Consider the following 25,956-nt stretch of genomic DNA (forward strand, 5'->3'; position numbering starts at 1 on the left):
AGTGTCATGACAGTTTTCGGACGTGATTCCATACGGTGTCTTGCACTATTACCATGCCTACCTCAGAGTCTCCATACTTTTCCCTAATGTAGTAGTAGTGGGGATCTTCCATGGATATCTTGTAAGCAAAGCTCTTGGGACAGATATGTTAACAATACATTGATGATACAGTATCACCCACACGTACTGTATTGTATTGAGTACTAGCCGAAAGCTAGAGAGAAGCTGCAGGCCAGATGATTAGTGACTCACCGTTAGTCCAAGTAATTGTCACCCCGGTGAATATTTGTCAGAAGCCAATTATTTTCTGCTCCAGCATACCTTGACATAATACTCGACTCCCATACATGATTAACCGTATAACTTTTTCGTCTCCGCCCTTGCCAATATTGACCCTACATTCAGTCTCTCCATCTTAGTGAGCCTATGTCTTGAACCTCGAAGTTCCTCAACCTCGTGTTCTACAAGTACCATGCAACACCTAAGAAGTGCGACTACGGCATTTATCTCTTCTGGGGAGTCCTTTGCTCGAGAATATACAACCGCACTAGTCTTTGGTAGTACCGGATTAGCCCTCGCTACGGCACCTATCGCTGGCCCTGCAATATTAGGTGCTGCCGGTTTTGGCGCTACAGGGCCTGTTGCGGCTTCACTTGCTGCAGTATGGCAATCTTCAATCGGAGCAGTTCAAGCTGGGAGTCTGTTTGCCACATTACAAAGTGCCGCGATGGGAGGTGCTGCTGCGGGAGGATTCACAACAGCGTCGAATATTGGTATCGCGATGGTGGGATCCGCGGCGATCGGCACACAGTGGACTTATAGCAAAGGAGTACCACGGATGAGGCGTGATATCAAAAGTACTGATGAAGCTGGATACTGTGGTACTGTAGCTCTTTCTCCCTGAACACTTCTCAAGGCTAACTCAGATATAGATAGCGATCAGCCAGATGATGAATTTGACCACAAGGCAAGCAATCCACAGCCTTGTGATAAACATGATAGTTTGGTAAAGGAATGGGCAAAATTGCTTCAAATAGACCCATCTTGATTAGATATTCCCAACGTCGTACACCAGAGCAACGTGCAAGAGGAAGCCCGTTCAAATATTTATCATAGCCATATCTACAGATGTTTCGCCTTTTATCTATCCTTACTAGCCGATCCTTCGGGATCTCTTACAATCAACGATGACGACGGTAAGGATTCATACTCCGACAAATCGCCTTAGACAATACCTATGCCAGTAGGTCTCTTTCTTATAAAGAGTTATTGAGAGCCAAGAAATCCAATAACTATCCTGATCTTTGTAGCAGGATGCTCTGGTTATATGGAGGTATAATAACATCTGGGAATCGATGTTACGATTAAACGAAAAGTACAAGGGGATTGATCAATTGTCCTTGAAATCCACATTGAAGTATATATGATAATCATTATCAGGGATATGCATACCGCTTATTGTGCTTTGACCTACTTACTCATGCAAGGGGCAGAAGGGTCATCGGAATACAGAGAATCTAATATCTCTGTCACTGATTTGACTTGGCAGGCGCTATGTGCTGGCTGATCTAGGTTGATTTTAATATGAATGCTTTCCTACAGACTGGGTAAAGTGAATGTGGGACCAAATGCTCACGGCAATATTACTATAACATTATTTGAATATTGTAAGTATTTGTTATTCTATCAAATGGAATATGCTTGGCATGTAACACACATCACAAGTTTCTCGACTAGACAGGGGTTGGGTCACTTTGATAGAATCCATAGACTGGCTTCTGTTACATTCTTCGTAGACCTATTGTCTCCCCACTGAAAGAAGGGGTGCGAGCAGGAAAAGCGGTTTTCCCAAATTAGGGTCTCTCCAGCGCGATGACGTCTTATAGAGGGTACTGTTAGGGGTTTCTCAGCGAGTCGGTGAGACCAGGTAAACAAGAAGAAACCCCAGTCATATTTACAGGCCCCATCCAAATCCCGTCTAGAAAGATATACCTGTATCTCAGAACACAGACGCGATTGCCATTCGAAGCAAGTCAATCCTTACTTCTTTGTCAAGCAACCTGTCCCCGAGGGGCCAGAAGTAATCCGAGGTACATTTTCTTGACCGGCTGCGAAAATTGAGAGATTTATATCAGTGCCCCTGTGTCTGTGTCTGTGTCTGTCATACATCGTATTAATTTGGCATTTAATGCGAAAGGGGTAAAGCGAGGAATCATGTGAACAACTGAACTGTAAATATAACGCGTAATGAATCATCTGAGCATTACCGCGATCTCATGCAAGCTCATTCCTGGTAATTATCACACCAAATGTCTCTATCTGAACTTCTTGATATCCTCCAATCGAACATCGTTGATCTCGAAGGTTCTCACCCATGGTCGATACACAGGAACGAGGGGAGCCTGCAGGCGCCGCCTACCACAAATTGAATCAAGATCTATTTCGAAACAGGTCCAGTAGGCATCCTTCAGTTCACGCGTCCATGGTCCCTAAAAAGTTTAGTTGCAGAAGCCAGGTTATGGAAGAGCATCAGACTTACCGAATAATAGCAAGTTTCCGAAAACTCTTCAGGAAAGCTGTCGCCTCTTTCCAGGATCGAAGTTGTGAACCGCCCCGCTTCAAGTACTCGTCCAGGCGGTAGCCGTGCTCACCCCATGCTTGGTATACCCGGAAACCCTCTCTTCCTATAGCCAGAACAAAACAATGTGCAAAGGACGTATAATTCATGTTGCGGCTTTGACGCTCACCGCGTTCAATCATTTCTACATCGACAAGACTCACGACTAGCACGGTGGTCTTGCCGATTTTACCGTCGATTGCCGCTTTCTTGGCCTGGGACAATTGCTTCGGCAGATCGGATGAAGTCGTGCTCGAGATATCCGCCATGGTAGGGAGCCCACCTAAAGAACGCGATTGCCATTTCAGAGCCATGTCCATGGCTTGTGGTTCTCGTGGGGAAGCAAACAACAAAACAAGTGTAGTAGCAAGCTTGCAGGAATTCCAAGGCAAGCGCTCAGCAGCAAAGGTCTCCATCAATGAAGGGTTCTCTCCCAGGAGAATTGCGGATTCCCCACACAATACGGACTGTTGAAGAGTAACAAATTTAGTCGAAGCAACAAAAAGGCCATCGCTGAAGTATGCTTTAACAGCACGGTCTAGTTCTTCTAGTGGCGTGTAGGGAAGTCCCATCCTTGCCCGAACGGCTAGTGTTGCTTCATCTTCGCGCTTTCCCCATATTCTTTCTAAGGCACCATCAAGTTCAACTGGTGTACATGACAGCCGTCCACTCAGACGGAGAATATCACAGATCGGATGATCCGGCGGTGGAAGTGACCGCCCCGTCGACTGAGATCTGTCATTTGCTGTCAGGTTACGCTTGTAGAAAAGCTTCTTGGTAAAGGATGCTGACCTCAAACTCTCAGGCTTCCTAGCTACTCGTCGTCTCTTTGGCCTGGGCAATGGCATCGTATCCAACTCTGACCGAAACCTGTCGAGGACTAGGTATTCACGATGGTACTGGTGAGAAGGGGATTTCCGTCTAAATAAATGTATGACGCGGGCAGTGGGAAGAAGCAAATCAATATAGCACGTTTCTGATAAGGCCTCGATTTGGTTCGCAACCCCGCTTGTACGTCTCCGGAATTGTTAGCCTTCTCTGGAGCCACGTCGACAACTCGCCCGCAGTGTGCATAAACACAGATTCCAATAGCTTCCTCGTTCTGGTACAGCCCTTAATCCTTACATGTTTTGACCAGAATCTTTCACATTAGACCTATTTGCTTTCAATATGAGCTTCCAGAGAAATACTATACCTCGAGCTCTAATTTGACCATTGAATACTTCACCTTGGTGACTACTAAGCAATCAGAGCGCTAATTGAAATCCGAATACTAAATATGCTTGCAGGTGGCCAAGAAACACAGAGAATAGTTGTTACATGTACTGTACCATCCCCGCAAACACATTACCCGTGGAGGTGCAGTATTCCCATGGATTTTTGTGGCATACAAAAGCGACTGCGTCGTAGCACATCGTAGCACCTGCCGGCATAGAACAGCCAAAAAAAGGAAAAGGAAATGGGCGATTGGTGGGATGACATACGTACCCATTCAGATCGGGATTAATCGCAACAGCCGCGGGAAAAGATCGCATTTTCTTTTTCGTTTTCTTTTGGCAGGAAAACCCAGCTGGCTACCAACTTACTATAAACTAGACAACGTTGAGAGTTCTATTCTTTTCTTGCTCCGATTGCTCCGACAAGCTTCATGCCCCAAATGGGCAGTCATATTATAGATTCTGGGCGGATCCAGGGTCGGGGATTTGGAGAGTGACCGGGTACTATTCCATAGCCTCTCTAATCTTACTCTGCCATTACTATTGGCACATTGTGACAGCAATGGCTGATGCATGGCCACGTCATGCGAGACCTACACATGCCATCCCACCGAGCAAAGCATAGTACCGGCAAGAAGCTGATGGCCGAATCAATTCCTGCACTCCCATTCAGCAATTCGCATTCGCTTGTTCATTAATAGCGGCAATGATAACCTTTTCTTTTGTTTGCAAGAGGGCACACCTTCTCCTATCCAAATATATTCTCGAGCACTTGACGGGGAAAGGAGGAAATAAGAAAAAAAGCCAGCAGTATCCAACTCCGCTAATACAGCTCAACAGGAGAGCACGACCGTGGCCTAAGAGATCTTGTTGTCCAGCTCACGACGGATGACCTCAACATTTTGAGGAGTGGGGGTAATCCTATATTCTGTGACAGTCTTTTGGAACCTGTTCCCAAATTCATGCTAGAAGTCCGTCTTTCGACCTTGGACAAGTGCGCTGAGTATCAGAGGCAGATATGGAATCTGGGATTAAAGGAATTTCATTGCGTGCGCGAAAGCATGTCGAACAATGTGCAGCTGCTTAGCTTTCCATTCGTTGTTCTACTTTACCTGTTGTTACGGTGACAATGCAGGGCTTCAAGCGCCAAAGCGGATTAATGGTGATATTTACCCAGTGAGCTAACTGAAGGGCATGCCTCGTCGGAGCTTGTTCAAGCATTGTCTCGTTGATAGAGACATAGTGCTTGACGCTCTTTTCAAGTATGAGCTATTTTGCCCGTAATAGCCCAAGTAGACTGGGCAACCTGCCAGACATTTCACTAAGGTGATTGATGGCAAGTTTCAACTTGTGATTATATTTCAAGTCCTTAGATTACGCTCCATTCTGTAGCTCAGGCATAGAAGGGACACAGATCTCGGCATGTGCTTCCACAAAAAAGTTACAGTCGCCCATAGCACAATTGAAGAATCCTCTGCGCTGCTTTTCCCTGCCACTTTCTCCCCACCTGCTTGGCTGATTGCAAAGGCACCATGGATTCTTATCAGAGATGCCTATCGAATCAGCCCAGCTGCTGAACTTTCCGCATTTTCCACATGAATAATAACTCCGGCCACTGTGCCCGTTTTGATTCCACGGTTTGACAACTTTAACTAAAGTTGGAACTTCACATATCTTGCATAAGGGGCTAGTAACGCAACCAGATAAAGTCGGTCCCGCCACACGTGGTCGCAAGAGACCGATCGGGGCAGGTTGCAGCTGAGGCGTTAGAACGAGTCTTGATGGCGATGATACAGGACCTTCCACTGAGGTAGGTTGACTTGTGTTGGCCGGACGGAAACTTTTAAAAGAAGTCGTGTTTGAACAGTTCTCATCGGACGAGATTATTTGATGGACTATCATACCGTCAGCTTAGAGGGAAACGATGGCGCTTATAGAGGTATACAAGCTGGATTTTTCTCGATTCTGGTGGTGGGGAGGGCCCCGGGCCCCTTACCCTTCCTCCTACCGAGACACCAATTTATGAGCTCCATGTTAAAACGCCGATTGAGCCAAAGTTTTGAAAGAGAGATGATATATATCAGCAGGTGGTGCACTGGGCATGATCTACTTGTGCTTTTAAATATTCAAAAATTTGGTAGCCTTCGCGGTCCGCAACTTCTGATTATGCAGCGTCTGGAGTCCACGCTCGCCATTCTGCCTTGTCGATGCCTCCGTTATTCTGAATCAATAATGTCAATCCATGATAGGCTGCCTTTCCCTTTGATTGAGCCTCAGTGCACACAATTCACAATGAAGGATTCGTATTACACGAATTATACAGGCTCAACCAAATATGCGTTGTCTTACGGCGCCCCGCCCTAAGCCTCATGGCCATAGCTGACTTCGCCTTCCTTCCTCCTTCGGGAAGTCCAAGCTCCCAGACGTAGTGTAGGCAATGCTACGCTTTCGTAATTCCGCATTCCAATTAATATTGTAAGTCAGACGCACCCATTTGGATTATTAGATACCGACGAACTAGGATTACGCGAGAGACACGTAGACGAGGCTATATTTCACGTCAGCTCAGACAACACTATTCGCCGATAGGCTGCCGGGCGCCTTTCAGTCTCTGGCAGCCAAAGTAGCGCTGAGTAGGCTCACTCTCAGCTGGATTACTTGCCCACATGGCTGATATCAATTGGGTGACCTTCCAATCCCACGCTCAATCAAGGCAGTTATGCCTGGAAATATATTTTCTATATATGATATATAATAGCACCTGTCAGGCTTGCATGGGCCGTGAGCGTGCTTTTTTACCTGGCCATGATGGCTGGGTCCATAATAATGAGTTTAGAGAATCAAGGGAAGAGCCTTTGTGAAGCCACCTCTTGAGTAGAGTCACGCTTTCAAAGTGAGTCACACATTGATCAGAAAAAGTAGTTTCAAGGTAATAAGACAGTTCCTTCTACAACTGGGAGGCGTAATATACAGTCTCCTATCAAAACAACATATATATAAGTGCGTCTAGAACATGTAAGGCCACATGACACTTGGGAGGTGGCAGCTGCCCACACCCGAGGAGAGGGCTTCGTGAAATAGATCCTCTCTCGCGGTTTCCATACCCGTCAGATCACGTGATTATCAATCTATTATGTCACGTGTTCATGCATCGGTGTTATGATGTATTGAGTGCAAAGTCTTTCTCTAAGCAAATTCTTTTAAGTAGGTCTCAAAAACGCATTAGACTCCTGACTGGCTATATCTTGGATATTTATCTAAGTCAAAATTACACTTTTGCGTCGTTTCGTTCGTTGGCCACTTTGGCCCTCCTTCAATTTCCATAAGAGAGTCCACTGGCTCAGTTTATAGTCAATGCTCTGTATTAGTCTTGTGGAGGCATATCGTCGTTCCTATCCGCCTGCTCTGGGGCTCAATTGCTTAGTCATTACTTAGTCATTGTTAGCGTAATCCACGGTCGCGCGGGCCACCCTCTTGGTAGGATTGCCCGATATGATCAAAATGAAGCCTTTAAATCAACATAAATGCTTATAGAAAAGCTATCTAACTATTTACTAGGTGATTTAGAACACCGTGTACGTCGGTGGCCAATATTGAAGCAATTAGTACAGCGTGGAGACGCGCGTGAGGGGGTCTCTGTAGGTTGAGGTTAAGATTCAACCTCAATATCTTTATTATTTTGCACCTCCTTTTCTTATTATATAGCACTCTGGGTTGCTTCAACAGTGGTGCCTTCTGTATAGACTACTGACTTTTATGAGCGCTTCCTCTTTTGCAGCTGCTTTTCATGGCTAGCGTGTAGTTCCTCATTCTCCTTGGCCAGTATGATTGAAATTGTTATTGCTAGCTCGCACCCTTTGAGAAGCTGACGTAGTGTAGAGCGAGTAGGTGAAGTTGAATTTGCTTTCCGCTTTTAAAGTAAACGTTCAATGGTATTTTGATGCTTCAAAAGGTGCTTTATATTATGTGGTGTTTGAAACACTGAGCCGCTTGACTGACTACTTAGAGTTAGTGGTATTTTTAAGTGGATACTAAGCTGAGAAAGCACTTGATCAGGATCGAAAGGAACAAGACCTGTTGCTCTAAATCTGCTGATGATATTTGTTCTTGTTAAAGCTTGTTGGTGTGCTTTGGGATAGATCTCTAGGAAGTCAAGCTTGTTGATATAAATGCGGCCGTATTGTGCTTGCTTTTGAACCATGCCTCTATATGTGTGTTCTAACACGCTAAAACACCCAACATCGAGTGGCCGAAGCAGGTGGGATGAATGAGCAGGCATATAAATAGGTATGATATCATTTTCAGCACAGAATTGGTCAAATTCAGGTGTCAAATGACTACTGTGGCCATCGAGGACTATGAGACTGTATTTGCCTACTGATCTGCTTTTAACCAACGGAATGAAGTGTTTTTGAAGCCATAGAAGTCCGATTATATCAGTGGTCCAACTGTCATTGCTGACTTCAATCCTCCAGGTAGAGGGGACGGATCGACCTTCATACCATGCTTTTTAATGCGTTTTACCTTTGAAGATCAGGGTCGAAGGTAGAATCTATCTATTAGATTGAATACACTCAATTGAAGTGACTCATTCCCGATTTCCTGGTTAAAGTAGAGACGGCCGGCCAGCTTTTTGGGAACTAGTTACTACTTTATATATAGCAATCATTCCTATAGCAAACCCCGTTTCATCAAAATTGTATATATTGTCTGGTGATATCCCATACTCTTAATTGATCTCTCTAACCCGGTTGAACCAGTCTTTGATAATATTAGGATCTTCCATTTTAGCTTTTTGATAGTCGTATCGCCTAGCAAAGCGAGTACGTAGGGATTCATGGCGTTTAACAAAGTTGTAGACCCAGTTGATGCCTTCTTCTGTGGATTTTGAATGATCTTGTTTAGCAAGGATTAGATTAGCTATATTTCTGACTTGAAGTGGCCGGGGACTTGCGCCTTATTTATCTAGAGATAGAATCCATTTGACAAGCAATTCCTCTTCATTTTTTGATAATTTTTGACGTGTATTGACTATATCTTTGACAAAGTCTAGTCCATCTAATCGAGCCTGAAGCGTGGTTCGAGTAATATTATAAACACATGCTGCCTTGTGAATACTGGCAAATTGACCTTTCTGAATAGCTGTAATAGTAAGAAGAATCCTGCCTTCCTGCTCCACCTGCGATTTCGATGGGATAGGTGTTTTTGGTGGCATCTGTAGTGGTTGAATAACTTCAGGGAGGAGATAGATGATGGTGTTTTCGAAGGGGTGGCCCGCGCGACCGTGTGGCCCGCGCGACCGTGGATTACGTTAGCTAGAAACCCCGGATAACGTAATCCACCTTCGCGCGGCCCACCCCGCTGGTAGGATTACCCGATATAATCAAAATGAAGCCTTTCAATCAAGACAAATTCATATATAAATACTATATGCCTAATTACTAGGTGTTTTACAGCACTGTGTACGTCTATGGCCAATACTTAAGTAATCTATACAGCGTAGAGACACACGTGAGGGGCTTTCTGTAGGTTGAGGTAGCTGCTCAACTTCAGCCTCAATCTCTGGATCTTGCTTATTTCGAACCTCTTCTTGTTGTACAACTCTCTGAGCACCTTCAATGGTGGTGCCAACCAGAAAAAAAAAAAAAAAAAAAAAAAGACCGCCTCCTATCTGTACCATTTTGACTAGTGGCAAAAACTGGTCTCAAAAGGGATACGTCTCGGAATAATCTTATTCCAGGCCCGCTTGGTTATGCCGCAAGGTCCGCCAACGTCCAGCCCCTGGGAGCACCTGCACCAAAATGGGTGTGGTTTGTACGACACCAACCACTGCAGCTCTTGAAACTATGCCTGCCCCGGCTGTTGAAAAGCTGAGTTGCATATTGCTTGCAATGCGTTCAACACCCATAATGACTTACGTAAGCAACAGTACCTGGACTCGGGCGCGCCATCAAGTTCTTCGTGAGACTGGACAGATCTGACCTCGTTATTAATAGTATCGATAGTGCCGTGTGGTTGTTGCCTTAGCCCTGTATTTCTCAGGGCCATGGATAATATGATACTTCTTTAAGCTTCTTTGCTATACTTCACGGCGAGTTACAAAGTATGCTATTTGATGCTTACTGTTCCCTCCACTCTTTGCTTATCCTTACTGGCACGGATAACAGTATCTTTTCACTAAATTGCAATATCGCGCCTGGAATGCCGAACTCTACCAGGGGACAGAAAAGTCGGCTTATTAGCTAGCCTCTTTCTGCCGAAGATGATCTGTCGAGTTCAGCAAGGTAACACTGATGCTGGCTGAGGGAGGCTGATAGGCTGTTCTTTGTTTGACAGGCTTGGCGGAATCGGGTCGAAGAGACTTAGCCCGAATGTTTCTCTTGAAGCAAACATGCTTCACTATGTATATAATAGAACACCACTGTGCAATGTAGTCCAGCATTGTCCCTCCAAGACTATGCGTCCTCCGCCAGCTTTCTATCATCATATACCGGAAGAGAAGCGCTAGTATTAGCCAATCACATCCACCGGGCAATTCAATCCGTCAGAGCCAACCGATATTCACCATGAACAAAGCGACATCAGAAAATCTACCCCGACGGCTGCTGCCTAAAGTCTCCCCCGGGAAAGTAGGCCACTCTCCTGTCCAGACTTCATCCAAGCGCAGCTCATTCGCGTGCACGAATTGCCGTAGAAAACACATTAAGGTTGATGTTGCGAATTAACTTACATTGATGAGGCTAACTAATTATAGTGCACTGGTCCTCCGTCCTGCGAAACCTGTGTTTATTCTGGGCGAACTTGTGTATTTGAGCCCTCCAAAGACCGACGAAGAAAAGAAGCTCTGCGATATGCTGAAAAGGCAACAGAAGGATACTGAAACGCCCTGGTGATGGTGATAAAGATATTCAAAAGCGGTGCAGATCAGGATGTCCGTGATCTGGTGGATAGGATGAAACAATCTTCTTCGATTAACGACAGTCTGGCAGAGCTGCAAGAGATGACACATTGAGGGAAGTAGGATATATGTTGACCACATGTATTTAACATTTGTCGCTGGGAGATGTTCGGCGCCTTGGAGAGTCTTCTCCGAGCAGCTGACCAGATCCGTAGCGGGTATTAAATTTATTTTTCTCCGCCCGCGCGGGTGGCTCTTCTCCTATCCCGACTTGTCCACGGAAGTCTCGAGATAATTGCTGTAGCGAAGTGTCTGACATTTGGCCCAACCACTGTGCTGATTTCGAGCCAGTGATGATATGCTTGGCGGATATCAGATCTCCAATGGTAGATACTATGAGCTGATGTGACTCATCTGATGATGTCACGTCCTCAAAGATATTTGTGCGGGCTCTGTGTGCCAGTTCGGAGGCCTCTGAACAGATATTAAGACATTGGATAATGCTTTCCCTCTCCTTCTTGATGAGATTCAGGTTTGTGAGATCCTTGGACAATATGCCCTGTTCTGATATTTGTCTCAGTTGGTTTGTCAGCTCCATCAGACGGGCCTGGAGTGCCGCTGAGTTTGATGAGACTCGTACGCTAAAGTCAGTGAGCATAGTGTTGGTCAGGTTCTGGGATTGACCGGATATATCATCGTTGCCAGGACCGAACGATACAGATGTGCTCTCATCCTGAGAAGGGAGTTGTGGAAGCTGTTTCTGGAAGTGTGCAATGACTTGCGTGACATGAGTATATATTGTCAGGTATTGCTCAGTGCTTTCCTTCTCCTCCCTTATGTCTCGTAAGTTAAAAGTATCAGACCTTTGAACAGGACCCCTGTGCTGATCGAGTGATTGCAACCTTTCCTTAATGTCTTGTAGATGCTCCTGAAGGTCAGACGTTGCTTCCTCGATCATGGTCTTATACTGGTCGATGACAGCGCTGGCAACAGTGGCTTGATGACTGAGTATATTGAGTCAGAGTCAATGGTTCATAGTCATTGTAGGGCTCATATATCTTACAATGTGGCTCCCCCGAGAGCGATAGAGATAGTTGCTTTATAACCAGCAAGCGTTGTTTTCAGGTCATTAATATTCCCACCCATGTACTGTAATTTAGCCCAGTCACGAAAGCTTGTGCGTTGGCCGTTGGAATGGGCCACGCATTTGTGAATAATGTCCCTGAACTCGCTGCATATTTTCCCACATTGCAGAAGAGGTAACTTCAAGCTGGCCAGCTCGGCTTCATTGTCCATTACTGCCGAGATTAAGGTGCCGAGGACCTGTGTCAAAGATTCCAGTTTGTACCGTAGCTCATGAACAGTTCGCTGCGCGTTTTTGAAGCCCTCGACTAGAGCATAGAGCGATTTGCTCGCTTTAAATGCGAAAGTCGCAAGCGTGATCAAGCTGGAGGCCACGGAGAGAGCATCCGCTATATTGATTTGTTCGGCCTGGAAGAGGGGATTGAAACTGATAGGTAAGACTTCAAAGAGATAATTATGTTAGAGGTTCTACCATATGTCTTGGAAGGTGTGGTTCAATCTGGAAATAATCCGCTGGCTCCTAGATTTAATCATCATCAGCGGGTCAAGCACGAGGCTCCCTGTGAATAAGCCGGGCGGCTACAGAAACGCTGCGATTGGGAGATACAAGGTTCCGTATCAAATGTAATGACTGTCCGTTTCACGTCCCATTTGCGATCACAACGGAAACCGGAGGGACAGGTATGTTGCGACCTCATCAAGCTTTTACTGCATCCCTATATCCTTCATGGGAAATAATGAAGCCGTGCCAAAGTAGAGAATTGTTACATTTGGTTTGAGCTGATGATTATATGTACGATCCGAATGCCATCGTAGCGAGAATACACATGGTAGTCCTGAGCTTCGCTACCAGCAGTCCAAGACCCCGCAATAAAATACGCAACTGTCAGTAAGAAAGTCGTCCGGAGCCGCGGCTGGAAGACGACTTATCTCATTCTCCCAGCTAGACCTCCGAAAGAGAAGGCTTAGTCTAGGTTTCGAAGTCAGGCAGCGAATTAATGACAGATTATGGTCGTTGGCGCCGTGGTTTGGCCAATCATGATGCATGATTGACACGTGCAGAAGAGGGAGTCGTTACGCGTACTGTGCCAAGCAATCCGTACGGAGACTCCGTGTATGTTGATCAACGCCTGTTGTGGCGGCTATCTTCGGTAAACAGATATTACGAGTTGAGAAACGATTAGACGGGACCTCTAAACGCTCATCGTGTGCTAAAATCACGTAGTGAACTTGATGCGAAATTCGGTGTGAGCTTTCATCAAACATAGGGGTAGCCAGGGGGAGTAACTCTTATTCTAATATGAACGTAGCCAACTTGTGGTTTTCAGTGGCTTATTGGGACTTCCACCAGTCAGACTAATGGCAAACATTGAAAGATCAGCAAATGTTTTCTGTGATAAAAAAAATATTTTCTTGAGGGGTTAAAGATCTCCCACCTTGACATTCCAGAGCGATGACTCATTGCTTTATCACGTAATCTCGTAGGGGGATCGTAATCTATGGTTCGATGAAACCGCAACCGCAACCAGTAGCTTTCCCTTTCAAATGTCTATGAACATGACATGGCAGAACTAGCGGAAACGTTTTAGTGCACTTTCGAATGATTTGAGCAGCGCTGATAAGCTTCCGGGCCGCTTGCACCCTGGCACGCTGCTATCAGTAATGGAGCTTCAGCCTGTTCGATACATGCAACTCCATCATCCTTCATCACCAAAACGAAGGGGCGCGATTAGAAGTCTGGAAATCTTCTATGCACATTTCCGCGCATAATTTCCCATGAAGATCAACATCGGTACATGTCGGGAAATCAGTTTCGCGCCTTTGCCTCCCGCATTCTCTCTTGCATAGCGTTCTAACAGTATATTTTTCGCCCTTCCCAATTATCGAGCCATCTTACTTAAGTAGAAGGCACCTGGCTACTAACCTAACAGTCCATGTCATTTAAGGCTAGCTATAGTTATCAGATGAGATATCTCAACGTACTCCACAATGCTTGAAATTGGAGGTTGGGACGTGTGCCCTTTGTTGCAGATTGTACTTGTTTTCGCTGGTACATAATCATGTGAAGCAAGTGCCTGCTCAGTGCTCAGAGCGGCTTAGCTAAATTTCGATCGGGCTCGTATCTTTCAGCATATTGGCCGAGAATACTGTTACTTGGGACTCGAAGGTCATAACGTAATTCACCATCGCGCGGCGCATCTTGTAATGCTATATTGAAAGCTACCTTTTTATTACTATAATATATCTCAACAACAATAAGACTTCAGCTCTGTGTCTGGAAATCAAAACTTTTAGAGAAAAATTTATTATCTAAGATACTTTCTCTTTTGTCAAAATTAACTGATTAGTATAATTTTCCAATTAAACAGGTAATTTATATTACCGGCTTATTCGAGTAGGTAGAAGTTTTTTTTTAAAAAAAAAGTATACGTGGTGACACCACTCTTACAGAACGAATCGTACCTTTAGATTTTCAAGAGTGAGCGAACACCATCCACGCGGCGAAGCAGACGTACCTTCCACACTAAGTACATCGTATATGATCTATTCATATTAAAACCCACCATGTCCATTCAGGCGGTAGTCTCGAGCTTGTTTAGGCGACCGGAACGATCGTCCACAATCGGTGCACCAGCTATGTCTAGCGGCATTGCTGCCGAAGGCTGGTTCTGCTGTCGAAAGTCCTCGTGCAGAGCCCGCACTAGAAATGATTGAGTGTTTGACGCACAAATGAAAGAGGAACAGAGCGAGAGACACTCTGACTAACGATCCGAATATCACTGATTAGTCAGATGACATTCTGGGCAAAAGCGCCCTACCATGGTCTCTTCTCCATTTCGACAAGTCTTTCTGTCAAAGCAGTAGATACCTCGTACTCAAACTCTGAATGATCCTTTCGGACTTCATCGGATTGACGAGGTCCCTTGAGCGTACCGAGATGTGGAAGGGCGAATCTTATAAGGATTTCTTGTAGGTCTGATCTTGGCGGACACTGGGACCCATAGACATCACTGGTAATTGCGAGAGATCCGCAGTCGTCCCAGTCCTTTCTCATGTTGGAGTCCAACTTCTTTTTGGATGTATGTTTAATCCTCTGATCAAGTATTTGTCTGCCACAATGTGGATTTGCACGTTGATGTGCGCACGCCTCCACTGCCATGATAGAACGTCTTAGGCGATACGCTCCGTTGGTGATATTCCCTCTTGGATCACAGAATCATCCTCCGCAGCAGTATCACTTTTCCCAGCGGGATCATCCGTAATCCCTGGTGAGTCATCATAGCTGCACGGTAAAGGAGATCAAACTTTCTTGAAACAATGAAGGGTCATCGGGAATGTATACGACGCGCGGTTTAGCTTCTTATGTGGAAGTTAACGGTCAATCTCTGGGTGTCACCGCTGATACAGTATTTTTAAAAGTACCATTTGCAGCCTTGTCGAAAGACGGTGACTGTGGGCATACAATGCAACGATGAATGTGGAAGCTTGATGATGGGTATCTGACTAAGAGAATACTTGTACCCCCGGATATTGCTTCCATCTGGGCGACCGTCGAGATCCTTGCGCGGTTATATGTACCTTGGTAGTAGTAGTGCTGTCACCTAATGCACGATGGGTTTGAGATTAAACAGATGTACGCAATGGCATGGCGGAACTCGACAGCATTGGATTTTATCTTCACGGCGGCATAGCATGACATTTCCCAAGCAAACGACGGCTGACCCAGCTCGGGGTATTATATCAATATCCAGCAATCGTTTATAGGATTACCGCCACAAGGTCTCCGAGCCGGCAGCATTTCACTACAAGCCACCTCAAATTACGGGGAAAAAATTATAAAACAGAAAAAGAGAGAGAAAGAGAAGGAGAGAGTAAGAAACGAAAACAACAAAAGAATCTCCACCGAAAGGCAAAGCCAGTCAAGGTTCCGCTTCTATAAGATACTCTGCAACCTTATCGTTACTGTCACGAAGTATACCCACAATAATTGAAACAGACATGGGATAATCCCTTCAAGCTAACACATAGGTGTTAAGGATCCCTCAGCACCCCGTCAAATCCCACCTAGTTCTTCCCACTAGGAGGGGTATAAGTCGAGCCACCACTGCCGTTATTGTAATAAGTGCTCCCATCGGGGTTGGAATAATAGTAGGATCCGTTACTGGAGGAAGAAATCTATTAGAATTGATTTGGCAAATTCCAGGTCGGAGTAGAAGAATAGTAATGAGGAGGTGGAATGTAATGGGATGACATTACTGACCTGTTTGAATAGTGGTAGGAGTTTGGATTAGAGCTGCTAGAGTAGTCGCGGGAGCACCAGTGGTTTCCCTTTGGACATCAGACCTTTAGCTAAGGTTTTGGATCTACAATATGGGGTGGTACTTGCCTGACTGTTAGTGCCGGAGCCCTTGTAGCTGAAGTCTTTCCCAGACCTGGGCATGGTTACGATTTGATCACTGATGAAGTATTGAAGGGGTTGGTTGATTTAGTGGGTATTTTAGAAGCTAGAAGATGCGGGCTGGTGGTGGTCCTGGGGGAAGAGTGAGATATGAGAGTGAAAGATGAGGGTCGGGCGATCCAAAGTGAGGGGTAAGGCAGCAACGTACCCTTGGTCCCGGTTGGTTCCATTGATCATGCAGGTGGATTTTTGACACTTTCAACGTATTTATGCACTCGAATGGATTTATAATACTATAATCGTCTTATTACATATTAGTTATCGACATATGTTTCTCTTGATACGGATGTAAGGAGAGGTTGCTCTATGGACCTACGCTATGGAAGGGACAAATCGCAACAGAATTTTGCTAGATTTCCTGTTCTGAAGATGGGAAGCAGTGGTGTAAGATATACGTTACAAGGTTTGGACCAATCCAAGAAAGCAAACAGCAATGCCCAAATTAATAAGAATTCTCGTGACATGTACTGTCTCTAGGACTTCAGTAACCGGTATATCAAAACTGCTGCAATAATATGAACAGGATCAGTAGTTGATCTTGACATAGTGTTGATTTTAAAGAGCTGTACCAACGTAACATGTTCAAATTTCATACAACAGAAATATGAAACATGTAGCGCTCAGTCAACAAGATAGTCTTTACTTGAGGAAAGGAGCTCTTGCCAACGCATCTGCCTGGATACCCCAAATATGCTTTCCTAGAACGGCTAATCTAGAGCCAAAGTTCTTCAAAACGAGATCAATGTCCGGAACATTGTGTTGAAGCGCTTGACTATACATATCGTCCGTCCCGAACGTTGCAATTTCCCACATCCTCTTCCACCCTTGGATTGCCACGGCTGCATCCGGACAATCATTCCGGATATTGGTTGCAAGCATGTAGAACGAAGATCGCTTGGCATGAAACCTGGGATGCTTGTACAGTTGCACTGAGGCAAAAGTTGTAAATATATATAGTAATTGTACGGTATGTGGAGACTCGACTTTGTGAAGAAGAACGATCATCGTTCCCCCCAGCTTGACATGCTCCAATCCAAGCGACAGCTGTGTCAGGGTCAGCCTGCTGGCTTCTCGATGTTCACGGTAGGTGGCCCTGTCGTGGTTTCTTAGCACCTGACCATCACATATGACTAGGTCAAATGCCTGTCCAGGCTCAAATTGACGGGGTAAGAATTTCCCTGTATCTGGGTGATCGTTCGGGATTTCCAACAGGCCCATATCCGCAGCCAACAGGGTGATGTCAATGAACTTCACCGAAATATTAGGATGCTTAGGTAGAAGGACATTGTGACCTCCTTCACACCTTGGTAAGCTGAATCCTATAGCTCGGGCTTTGGGATTAACCCGCAATGCTGTTCCAAGAAAGCCTCCCGGTGCCATGCACATATCAAGGATACGTTGTTTGTCCAGATAAGGGCTATGGATCCGGAAAACATCCGTAAGCTGTTGCATGTCATCTCCTATTTCTTTCATCATTCTGAAGAAATGCTTGGCTGTTTTCTTATCAGCATTGTCTGCTGTTTGACGCTGCTGTTCGAAGAACCGATCACCCGCCGGATTTTCCCAACCCTATTTTACTGGTCAACTCAAGGTCCTAGAAATGGCCGGCTTAACCTGACCTTATGCCGAAGCTCGGATAGTCGCTGAAACTCCGGCACCTCATTTAGCAGGTATTGTGCTATGATCTTAGCGGGACTTTGGCTCTCGCTAGCCTGGGAGGTAGTTTCCTCGTGATGGGGAACGGTACTCTGAGATGCGCCATGTGCGGCAGAGACATGCTCATACGCCTGGCACCGTTTATTCTCTGTTGTTGGAGACATTTCGTGCAAGGAGGCGGTATGTACTATAGAAGAAGAAGGAACAAATCTGTACGTAATGGTTATGGGGTATTGACTATATTTAAATGTAAGCCGGGCTGATATTGTTGAATATTAACAGCCGATAACCGATCACGACGAAGATCGTTCTCTCGGACGATGTATTGACGTGGCGTTGACAGGCATTTTGGTGTTTATTCAGTTCCAATCAGGCCTCGAGGCAGCCCACCGCAGCGGACGCAGCTAATGCAATAGACTAGATCGTGAGGCCACTATAACCCACGGTATGGAATGCAGGTATGGAGCATATGACTAATGAGAAGGACACAGGGCGGAAAGAAGGGCGCGATAGCCAATAGCGCAGGCCGAGGTGGTATCCAGATGTTCTGCCGGCGGCAACCAGCAGACACACCCTATTGTCAGGCAGCCATACGTGATAATGACTCCGAAGTGTTTGTGGGATAGTATATAGTACGTAGACTAGTGCAGTACGAGAGTGAATGTACAAGGCAACGTATTGGAATAGAATCTCCAGTAACTAACCTGGCAAAGAAAGATTATCCATGTAACCATACAAGCCGTATTGATGGGGCTTAGCACTAAAAACAGCAGAGACTAGGAGACGATCTAAAACTGTGTTGTCGGCCAGCCTTATGACGAAATGGTTAGAAAAAGGGCAAGAAGTGTAAGACGACTTTCTTCACTCCTCAACATGTACAAAACCTCATTTCCTTATCCTGGTGTTCTCAGAAGTTTTTTTTTTCCGTCTTGGGACTGTGACCGCCCGAGTCAGACTCAGCTACCCTGCAATAACGATCGAGTCAAATGGACAACATAATTCAAAGCTTGTTCTAGAATAAAAGTCATACTCATCAATACCAGAGAACAGCGAGTGTCTGCTAGCATGTTAGAAAATTAATGTGAAAGTTGGCAGGTATAGCTGATTGCAAACCCGTCTAGATGCAGAAACGCAGACCGGTAGCAGTGGCGTAGTCAACTGAACAGGTGAGATTATAATATCTGAGTTTTTATGGTTCTTGAAATATACTGATCTCATTCGAAATAATACTTGTGCGTACATTTGAGCGTGGAAGAAGGCATGACAACTTCGAAAAATTTGTGGTATTGGTATTGGTTTTTCGAGATGGGTTTCGATATTGTTCAGTGTCTGTGTCTAAATCATTTTCTGCCCATGCTTGGGGCGAACTTTTAGAACTATTGTTCGAGTTCAAGTGGGCTTGGGTAATTGGAGTACCGTCATAAGTATAGTCACCTGTATACAAGAATTTAAGTGTCTTTTCAATGAGCATAGGATGGCAATCCTCAATGATGATCTCACCGTTGCTTTTATAAGTATTCAAATCAATTCCATAATTGCACCTGAAAAGAACTGGAGAATCTTACCTTAAAGTGACTACTAAAGCATTTTAAAAATGCTCTGATTAGGGACAGAGCATGTTCCGATGGGCTGGAAAGATTTGGTCACCACATTTGATGGATTAATCGCTGTACTTCGGATTGAGAAATTGACTGATTAGATGACAGTAGTTATACGAGATAAGATTACTAACCGTAGTAAGGACCAGGTCTTTCATCTTTCTGATAGTTCGTTCGTTTGCAGAAACCGGCTCGGTAGGCACAACAGCTATATCAACAGCTGTAGATACTGCCGACTGTCTTTTCTTTTTCCCTCCTTTCCTCATCAAAAGCTCATAAATATCTTCAGACAGGAGACGCTGTGCCCTATATCAAATAAAAGAAAGGGTTATCATAGCCGCTATTTACGAACAAGCCAATGCGACCTGCTGTGAGGGAGTCAGGGATTGATTTGGTCATCAGCTTCTTGTTGGTACTATGCTTTGCCCGGTGGGATGGCATCTGTAGCCTCGCATGACGTGGCCATGCAACAGCCATCGCCATCAAAATGTGCAAATAGTAATGGCGTAGTAAGGTCAGAAAAGCCATGGAATAGTACCCGGTTGCTTTACAAATCCGACCCCGAATCCGCTCAGGATCCATGGTATGGCTGCTCTATTGGGGCATGAAGCCTGTTGCAGCATTCATGACAAGAAGAGAGTGGAATTCTCAATGTTCTCTAGGTTATAATAAGTTGGTTGCCAGCTGGGTTTCCTTGCGAGGAAAGGCTATTTATTTCGTGGCTATTGCGGGTAATCCCAAGCTGACCGGCTGCGTGTGTCACCACACCAATCGCCCATTTTTCTTTCTTAACTGGTCGCTCCATGCCGGCTACACGTAACCTTATTTGCAGGGATGGTACAGTACTTGTGAGAACTATCCTTTGCGTTTCTTGGCCAACTGCACGCAATCATAGTATTTGGATTTGATCGACACTTTGATGTTTAGTAGTCACCAAGGTGGAGAATTCACTGTTGAATTTAGGGCTCGAGGTGTAGTATGTCAGTCATATGAGAAATTATACCTCAGAACTATGCTGCTTCTTCAAGGGACATTCCCCAGCTATCCGGATACACTGAGAATGTATGTCTATGCTTGATCCCTCGCATCAGCAGCCGACAGTTTCCAGTACCACAACGAAACCGGCTCATTTTAAGCAGTCCGAGGCAGCCATGGCAGTTGTGCAAGGTAGAGGTTTATGGTCTGTGCAGTGATTGCTGGCCCTCCAAGGTTGAAGGGATCCCAGCAGCGTCGCCTTTCTCATCTCCATTTGACAAGAAAGGTCTGTTAGTGCTTTTCTACCCCTCAGGCCCCACTTGCCTGCAGTCTTCTTTTGTCCGCAGTCCTCTCATAAATATGGCTAGATAGCGTAACAATTGGAGGGTAGATGAGATAGCCTATGCAATAAGCGAGAGTAACACCATTATAGAAGAAGATGCAGTCAAAAGTGTTGCCTAAACAAGGGACTTCTAGGCTACGATTTCATTGTCTTTAGTAAGTCAAATCGAGCTGTTCTACTGGCTGCGAGGTCCGGAACAAGCTTCGAGAAGTTCAATCCCACTACATCGGCGACCGGGCTTTTTCCGTGCGGGGCAAGCGTTCTGTCATACTGTTGTTGCGGAGTTATCGGCTAGACATTGCCCCTCCTCTAATAGGAGAAGGTTCTACTTGGTGATTGTCGCAATCATGCCAATAATTAACAGAACAAATACTTTAATGCGCTGCATGGCCTTGGATAATAGAGCCCGACATATCCGGGCGCTCCGATTAGACGTGCTGGGCCAGTGATCCACGGAAACTATTTTCATTTAAACTGCTGGAGTACTCGGCCAAGTTAGTAGGGTCAAAGCACCGCCAGGATAAGCAACACATTGCACAACCCCTTCTTTTATTTGCTGAGCTGTAAGTCCCATAAGTCAAACATGTATTAATCTTTCCAACCCGACTGCCTCACTCTAATTTTGGTCAGATATAAGTAGTTTCCAGCAGATCAAAAGCAGAATACTTTCGAGAATCTTATAACCTGCAACCCTGTAAGCAAGAGTGCGCAGATACACAGTGACAGTACCACAGATGTAGTAACCATACAGATCATGCCACAACAACACTACCTATGGCTTTCTATCAAATGGGCAGTTCAGTCGCCAAACTACTTTCCACTTGAGAGCTGGTAGCATCAAAGAGCTGAACACCAACTATGACAGAGAATAAACAGGGTCCGCGGCTCACTATAAGAACCAAGGTCGCAAACTGCTCAAAGCATGGATTTTGAAAATGATGTACTATCACCGGTTCACTCTGTTATCTTAGCAAGGGAACCAATCAAAACTTTACTGTCAGCAATGCCTTCCGCAACTATAACCGTCTTATCCGTGAAGTCCGAGGCCGAGGCCCAGGCCCCTGATGTTCAGGCATTTTTAGGCTTCTTTGCCCAATTCAAGGAATTATCTCCCACAGTGGGCTTCAATATGATTCTGACAGTCCACAACAAAAACATGGCACTGCGGAGTCATCTGAAGTCCAAAGAAGAGCAAGTCATCGACCTTGAGAAGAAGATAAGAGACTGTGATTTGAAGAAGGAGACAGCCATCAACGAAATATTCCTGATAAATAAGAAAGAAAGGCAGCGCCATCAAGATACCCAAAGTCATGCGCAAGAGCTTCAAAAGACCCTGCAAGAGAAAGACAACCTTGTCAATGCATAAAATGCAGCCCTGGACACCAAAGAAACACAGATAAGAAAAGCAAAGGCCAAGTTCAGAAAACAAACGGAGGTTTTAGTGCAGGCGCAACAGGACATCAGTGCCCTACAGGGTAATCTCAAGGCAAAGAATACTATCATCGACCAACTAAAGGCAGCAGAATTGGGATTAAAACATAGCCTTTCTACTACTAAAGAGAATGCAAAGGCACTTGAGGAGAAGAATTCGAACCTTTAATAACTACTGGATGACACTCGTGCCAGACTCAACACGATTGAAGAATTTGCCTCTGGGTTTTATGAAGGGGACAAGGGCTCCCTGTAAGTAATACCTGGAAACACAGTAGAAGCTATACTATACTAATAGCTTACAGGATAAATGATTTCACTGGTCTGTGGCAGTTCACTAAGACAGAGCTGTACTCCCAGTTCAATGTCAACTTCACTACAGAAACTATCTCGGTACGTATTAGCAGCAAGATATCAATTATGGCTGACTGATCTATTTCCTCAGAACGGCTCAGCGTGGACCAATCTAAAACACTGCAATCTTGTCCATAATTACCACATTCCCCTACCTTGTTCGAATACCCCGCCAGCGAAACAAATCCGCTTAGCAATTATTCTTGCTATCCTCGCGAGGGAGATCAACAAATATATCTTCCAGCCATGCTACATCATCCCTGAAGATACCTGTATTCGGAAAATTCTTAGTGATCTTGCCATGACTGACAGTGAGAAGAAATCATTTTACTGGTCTGTCCTGCAGTCAATTAATACGCAAGCCCAAGAAAAAGCTCTTTCATCGACTATCCAGGCTGTCGTCGGTCGCGTGCTGTCATACTTTGACAATTTACTGACAGAGGCACAACATATGTCAATGCGCTCTAGTTTGGAAAAGATCGTGCGGAAAGCCGCAGGAGTTTAGCAACCCATACAACATGCCAAGCGAAGATATGAGCCAGATTTCAAACAGCCAGGACCCGACGAGTATTGGCTTCCCTTTACTTTGGACGAGAACAGCCGACCGGAGGCACAAACTGCACAAGCACCCAGGATGAGAATGCTCTAACCATATTTCCACGCCTTTCAGTCATAGAGAACAATCGCATGACATTACACACCGTTGTAATCCAGCTTAACAGATCATCACCTCTCTTCTGCGCAGCGTCCAGTGAATTACCAAAGGCGACATCCAATTCTAGCGTGGTTCGAGTCATGGCAAAGACTTTACGGGGCAAATCTGCCAACTCCAAAGGTGCAAACCAGTCAGACAGACACTCAAATGGTACTAGAAAGGCATGTAGAAAATGATGAATGATAGTTACAGCAATACAGGATGCTAGTTTTATAGGCCCGCATTCGAAATTCAACTCCTTTATTTTGTCACCTTAACGCTACCTTAGACTACTTTAAAAATGTCCCTTTAACCTTATGCTTATTGCGCTAGTTCATAACCGGTTAATGACAAAGACTCTTGGCATATAGTGTGAAACTATGTGATTTCGAGCAAGACTTACAGTAATGATCACAACACATGTTATATCCCTCTTTCTCAATTCATGAGGGAACAATCTGTAGAGCTGAGGCTCTAGATTTATCCCAGCCACACAGACTATGCTGCGATTCTGAAAACAAGGAGCAAAGAGATAAGACACATGAATCGTTTGATAATGTTGAGTCGAATATTGAGGGGCAGCCGTGGTGCGTTATTCCCAAAATAGTTACATCAGGCGCCACAAGAACTCTTCAAAAGCACCAAGTAAACCGTACTTTGGACCATTGAGACTATCTAGGTGCTCGCAAAAATCCTGAGCGAGCGTTGCTTAACATCACTGCGGGTGTAGTAGGGCACCACAGGAACACGAGCCCCAATGTAGGAATATTTTCATAGAAAAAGCTCAGTAGGAAATCAGGCATACAGAATGCTTTTCACAGGGAACCCAACGCTGGATATCGCCACGAAGACGGGATTTGTGCACGGATGACTGTCACCACATACTATTATCTGCAGCAAGGAGGTATAGTGACTCACACCCTAGTAGTGGAGCGTATTGATCGAGTTGGGAAGATCCAATTACTCCTCAGTGCAGAGCTCTGGTAGGGCGTTGGTGAGAAAGTTCTTCAGTACCAGTTCGAAGATGCATGAGAATGTTAAGGAAAATAATTTGTACACAGTATCACAGGACAAGTTGTACTGACATGACTATAGAATACAGAATACGGGACGTTTACTATCGACAGCACATGCAGGGTGATGTGTCTGTCACACCTGCCGTCCCTATTATGCTGTTACCCCGCATATGCCTGTTGGTCTAAACCCTGGATCGCGTTGGCTACCATGGGATGTTATCATTCAAGAGCGGGGCCGGACACGTGGCAGGTTACTAGATGGCCTTTTACCGCCTCGCAGGTTCAAGCCTCGCATTCCCTTCTTAAAAGAACTGCTTTGGAAGCTGGGTGTCTGACCATATGAGCACCGCTGTTTCCTTACCCTGCCTTGATACTTACGTACAACTCCTGCATTGCTATACCCATTCGACAATGACTTCCATCAAGATAGCGAGTATCTCTCGCGTGGATCTTAAGGGCTTCGAAGAAATTACACCATCGATCACAGATGTCAAGCACCTGTCATCCTATAACTGGATAGATTCTGAGACTCCTACTATTGCCATCCCGGGCTGCCCACCGTTATGGTCACCACCGAAAGGTACCCGAAAGGTACCAAAAGATTCTGGGTGTATTTATATAGCTCAAAATGCAGCTCGACACCCAGAAAGCCCTCTGGAACCTCTGTTCCGTGCTCTATACACAACTCATCCTTCGTTCGATATTGGTGCCGTTGATCTCATAACAGATAGAAATAACATCCGCAAGCTCCTATCCTTTATCAATCCTAGTCTATCAAAGAATGGGCGTGAGCCTTTCACCATCGAGGTGGAAGTCACAGGCAAGACGGCGGTCTTTTGTCGCGCAGAGACCGAGACAGTTAGATTCCTCGGACCCAGAGACTTTGCGGGCTTTGGTCATGAGTTTGAAAAGGCATACACCCGAGACCAAGTCAATGGAAGTACTGGCCACCATAGGATCATCAGTTACTCTTTTGGTGGGCTCAGGCTTATCGTTCGCTATGAAACGGATGGATACATTGGTCCGTTGTCGGGTTCCCCTGTTGTCGGCATGGATCAGGTCGATCTATCCAGCATGATCCAGTCGCTATCTCTTTGTCCCTCCAAATGTGTCCCCTGTGGCACTTCGGGACAGTCTAAGTTGCTGCTCAGGCATGAGGGTCGAACTGTAGCAGCTGACTCGATACTTGAGATCAAAACGCGTGTGGCTCATAAATCGATCAGCGTACAGGAGGTCCTTCCCCAGCTATGGGCATCGCAGACCCCGAAGCTAGTACGCGCATACCATAAAAACGGGGTGTTTGCACCACCAAAAGTGGAACACGTGGTAGCTGAGATGAAGGAATGGGAAGAATGTCATCGAGAAGACCTGAGGAGACTGAGTTCACTGTTAAAGAAGTTAATTGACATAGTAAAGAGAAGCGGGGGTAAGGCTGCTGCGCGATATGATCACCAGAAGGATAGGTTAGAGATCTGGACAGCTGCTACGGTGAAAATGCTACCGGATGACCTCTACACCAAACTGGCATTATAGTGACGCATTATGGTGACGCAGAAGATGTACCCTATGAAAGATCGCCAGCCGGACCAGGCCTCTCGAAAACCATACTGAAGAT

General features: G+C 45.3%; 12 protein-coding genes across 12 annotated transcripts; 6 read left to right on the top strand and 6 right to left on the bottom strand.

Annotated features, from left to right (window-relative positions):
* Nucleotides 1-53: 53 nt before the first annotated feature.
* BO87DRAFT_411346 (interferon alpha-inducible IFI6/IFI27 family protein) lies at nt 54-1,048 on the top strand (the record flags this gene model as incomplete). The annotated part of the gene is made up of 3 exons (XM_025626436.1): nt 54-88; nt 406-881; nt 933-1,048. The coding sequence occupies 3 exons, from the start codon at nt 54-56 to the stop codon at nt 1,046-1,048; spliced, it is 627 nt and encodes a 208-aa protein (XP_025473786.1).
* A 1,156-nt stretch (nt 1,049-2,204) lies between these two features.
* BO87DRAFT_452317 (uncharacterized protein) lies at nt 2,205-2,937 on the bottom strand (the record flags this gene model as incomplete). The annotated part of the gene is made up of 2 exons (XM_025628497.1): nt 2,205-2,415; nt 2,540-2,937. 2 exons carry the CDS (start codon nt 2,935-2,937, stop codon nt 2,316-2,318), a joined length of 498 nt encoding a protein of 165 aa, XP_025473787.1. The 3' UTR covers nt 2,205-2,315.
* Nucleotides 2,938-3,042: 105 nt separating this feature from the next.
* Nucleotides 3,043-3,465, bottom strand: BO87DRAFT_288163 (uncharacterized protein; the record flags this gene model as incomplete). The annotated part of the gene is made up of 2 exons (XM_025618949.1): nt 3,043-3,362; nt 3,417-3,465. Coding segments are annotated over 2 exons (369 nt in total), but the record flags the coding sequence as incomplete, so codon positions are not given.
* Nucleotides 3,466-4,664: 1,199 nt separating this feature from the next.
* On the top strand, nt 4,665-4,850 carry BO87DRAFT_285522 (uncharacterized protein; the record flags this gene model as incomplete). Its single annotated transcript, XM_025618940.1, has 1 exon — nt 4,665-4,850. A coding segment is annotated over one exon (186 nt), but the record flags the coding sequence as incomplete, so codon positions are not given.
* A 418-nt stretch (nt 4,851-5,268) lies between these two features.
* On the bottom strand, nt 5,269-5,481 carry BO87DRAFT_268559 (uncharacterized protein; the record flags this gene model as incomplete). Its single annotated transcript, XM_025618900.1, has 1 exon — nt 5,269-5,481. A coding segment is annotated over one exon (213 nt), but the record flags the coding sequence as incomplete, so codon positions are not given.
* Nucleotides 5,482-10,291: 4,810 nt separating this feature from the next.
* Nucleotides 10,292-10,846, top strand: BO87DRAFT_402355 (uncharacterized protein; the record flags this gene model as incomplete). The annotated part of the gene is made up of 4 exons (XM_025625680.1): nt 10,292-10,341; nt 10,385-10,463; nt 10,589-10,696; nt 10,739-10,846. 4 exons carry the CDS (start codon nt 10,292-10,294, stop codon nt 10,844-10,846), a joined length of 345 nt encoding a protein of 114 aa, XP_025473791.1.
* Nucleotides 10,600-12,644, bottom strand: BO87DRAFT_452339 (uncharacterized protein; the record flags this gene model as incomplete). The annotated part of the gene is made up of 3 exons (XM_025628498.1): nt 10,600-11,736; nt 11,796-12,204; nt 12,641-12,644. 3 exons carry the CDS (start codon nt 12,642-12,644, stop codon nt 10,878-10,880), a joined length of 1,272 nt encoding a protein of 423 aa, XP_025473792.1. The 3' UTR covers nt 10,600-10,877.
* Nucleotides 12,645-15,463: 2,819 nt separating this feature from the next.
* On the bottom strand, nt 15,464-16,377 carry BO87DRAFT_381417 (uncharacterized protein). Its single transcript, XM_025624523.1, has 3 exons — nt 16,203-16,377; nt 16,077-16,144; nt 15,464-15,977 (listed from the first exon to the last, which is right to left on the bottom strand). Exons 1-3 carry the CDS (start codon nt 16,254-16,256, stop codon nt 15,881-15,883), a joined length of 219 nt encoding a protein of 72 aa, XP_025473793.1. The 5' UTR covers nt 16,257-16,377; the 3' UTR covers nt 15,464-15,880.
* Nucleotides 16,378-16,913: 536 nt separating this feature from the next.
* On the bottom strand, nt 16,914-18,327 carry BO87DRAFT_452342 (FtsJ-like methyltransferase family protein; the record flags this gene model as incomplete). The annotated part of the gene is made up of 2 exons (XM_025628499.1): nt 17,894-18,327; nt 16,914-17,843 (listed from the first exon to the last, which is right to left on the bottom strand). Exons 1-2 carry the CDS (start codon nt 18,092-18,094, stop codon nt 16,914-16,916), a joined length of 1,131 nt encoding a protein of 376 aa, XP_025473794.1. The 5' UTR covers nt 18,095-18,327.
* A 1,538-nt stretch (nt 18,328-19,865) lies between these two features.
* On the top strand, nt 19,866-21,671 carry BO87DRAFT_420456 (uncharacterized protein; the record flags this gene model as incomplete). Its single annotated transcript, XM_025627007.1, has 10 exons — nt 19,866-20,026; nt 20,064-20,111; nt 20,213-20,282; nt 20,424-20,504; nt 20,537-20,590; nt 20,738-20,789; nt 20,981-21,001; nt 21,346-21,409; nt 21,497-21,540; nt 21,598-21,671. The coding sequence occupies exons 1-10, from the start codon at nt 20,016-20,018 to the stop codon at nt 21,669-21,671; spliced, it is 519 nt and encodes a 172-aa protein (XP_025473795.1). The 5' UTR covers nt 19,866-20,015.
* Nucleotides 21,672-21,849: 178 nt separating this feature from the next.
* BO87DRAFT_452347 (uncharacterized protein) lies at nt 21,850-23,522 on the top strand (the record flags this gene model as incomplete). The annotated part of the gene is made up of 6 exons (XM_025628500.1): nt 21,850-22,200; nt 22,243-22,321; nt 22,490-22,529; nt 22,583-22,670; nt 22,723-23,130; nt 23,265-23,522. The coding sequence occupies 6 exons, from the start codon at nt 21,850-21,852 to the stop codon at nt 23,520-23,522; spliced, it is 1,224 nt and encodes a 407-aa protein (XP_025473796.1).
* A 1,230-nt stretch (nt 23,523-24,752) lies between these two features.
* On the top strand, nt 24,753-25,874 carry BO87DRAFT_431628 (geranylgeranyl pyrophosphate synthetase; the record flags this gene model as incomplete). Its single annotated transcript, XM_025627601.1, has 1 exon — nt 24,753-25,874. The coding sequence occupies one exon, from the start codon at nt 24,753-24,755 to the stop codon at nt 25,872-25,874; it is 1,122 nt and encodes a 373-aa protein (XP_025473797.1).
* Between the last annotated feature and the right edge of the window lie 82 nt (nt 25,875-25,956).

This window comes from Aspergillus neoniger (assembly GCF_003184625.1).
Source record: "Aspergillus neoniger CBS 115656 unplaced genomic scaffold BO87scaffold_78, whole genome shotgun sequence".
Lineage (NCBI taxonomy): Eukaryota > Fungi > Ascomycota > Eurotiomycetes > Eurotiales > Aspergillaceae > Aspergillus > Aspergillus neoniger.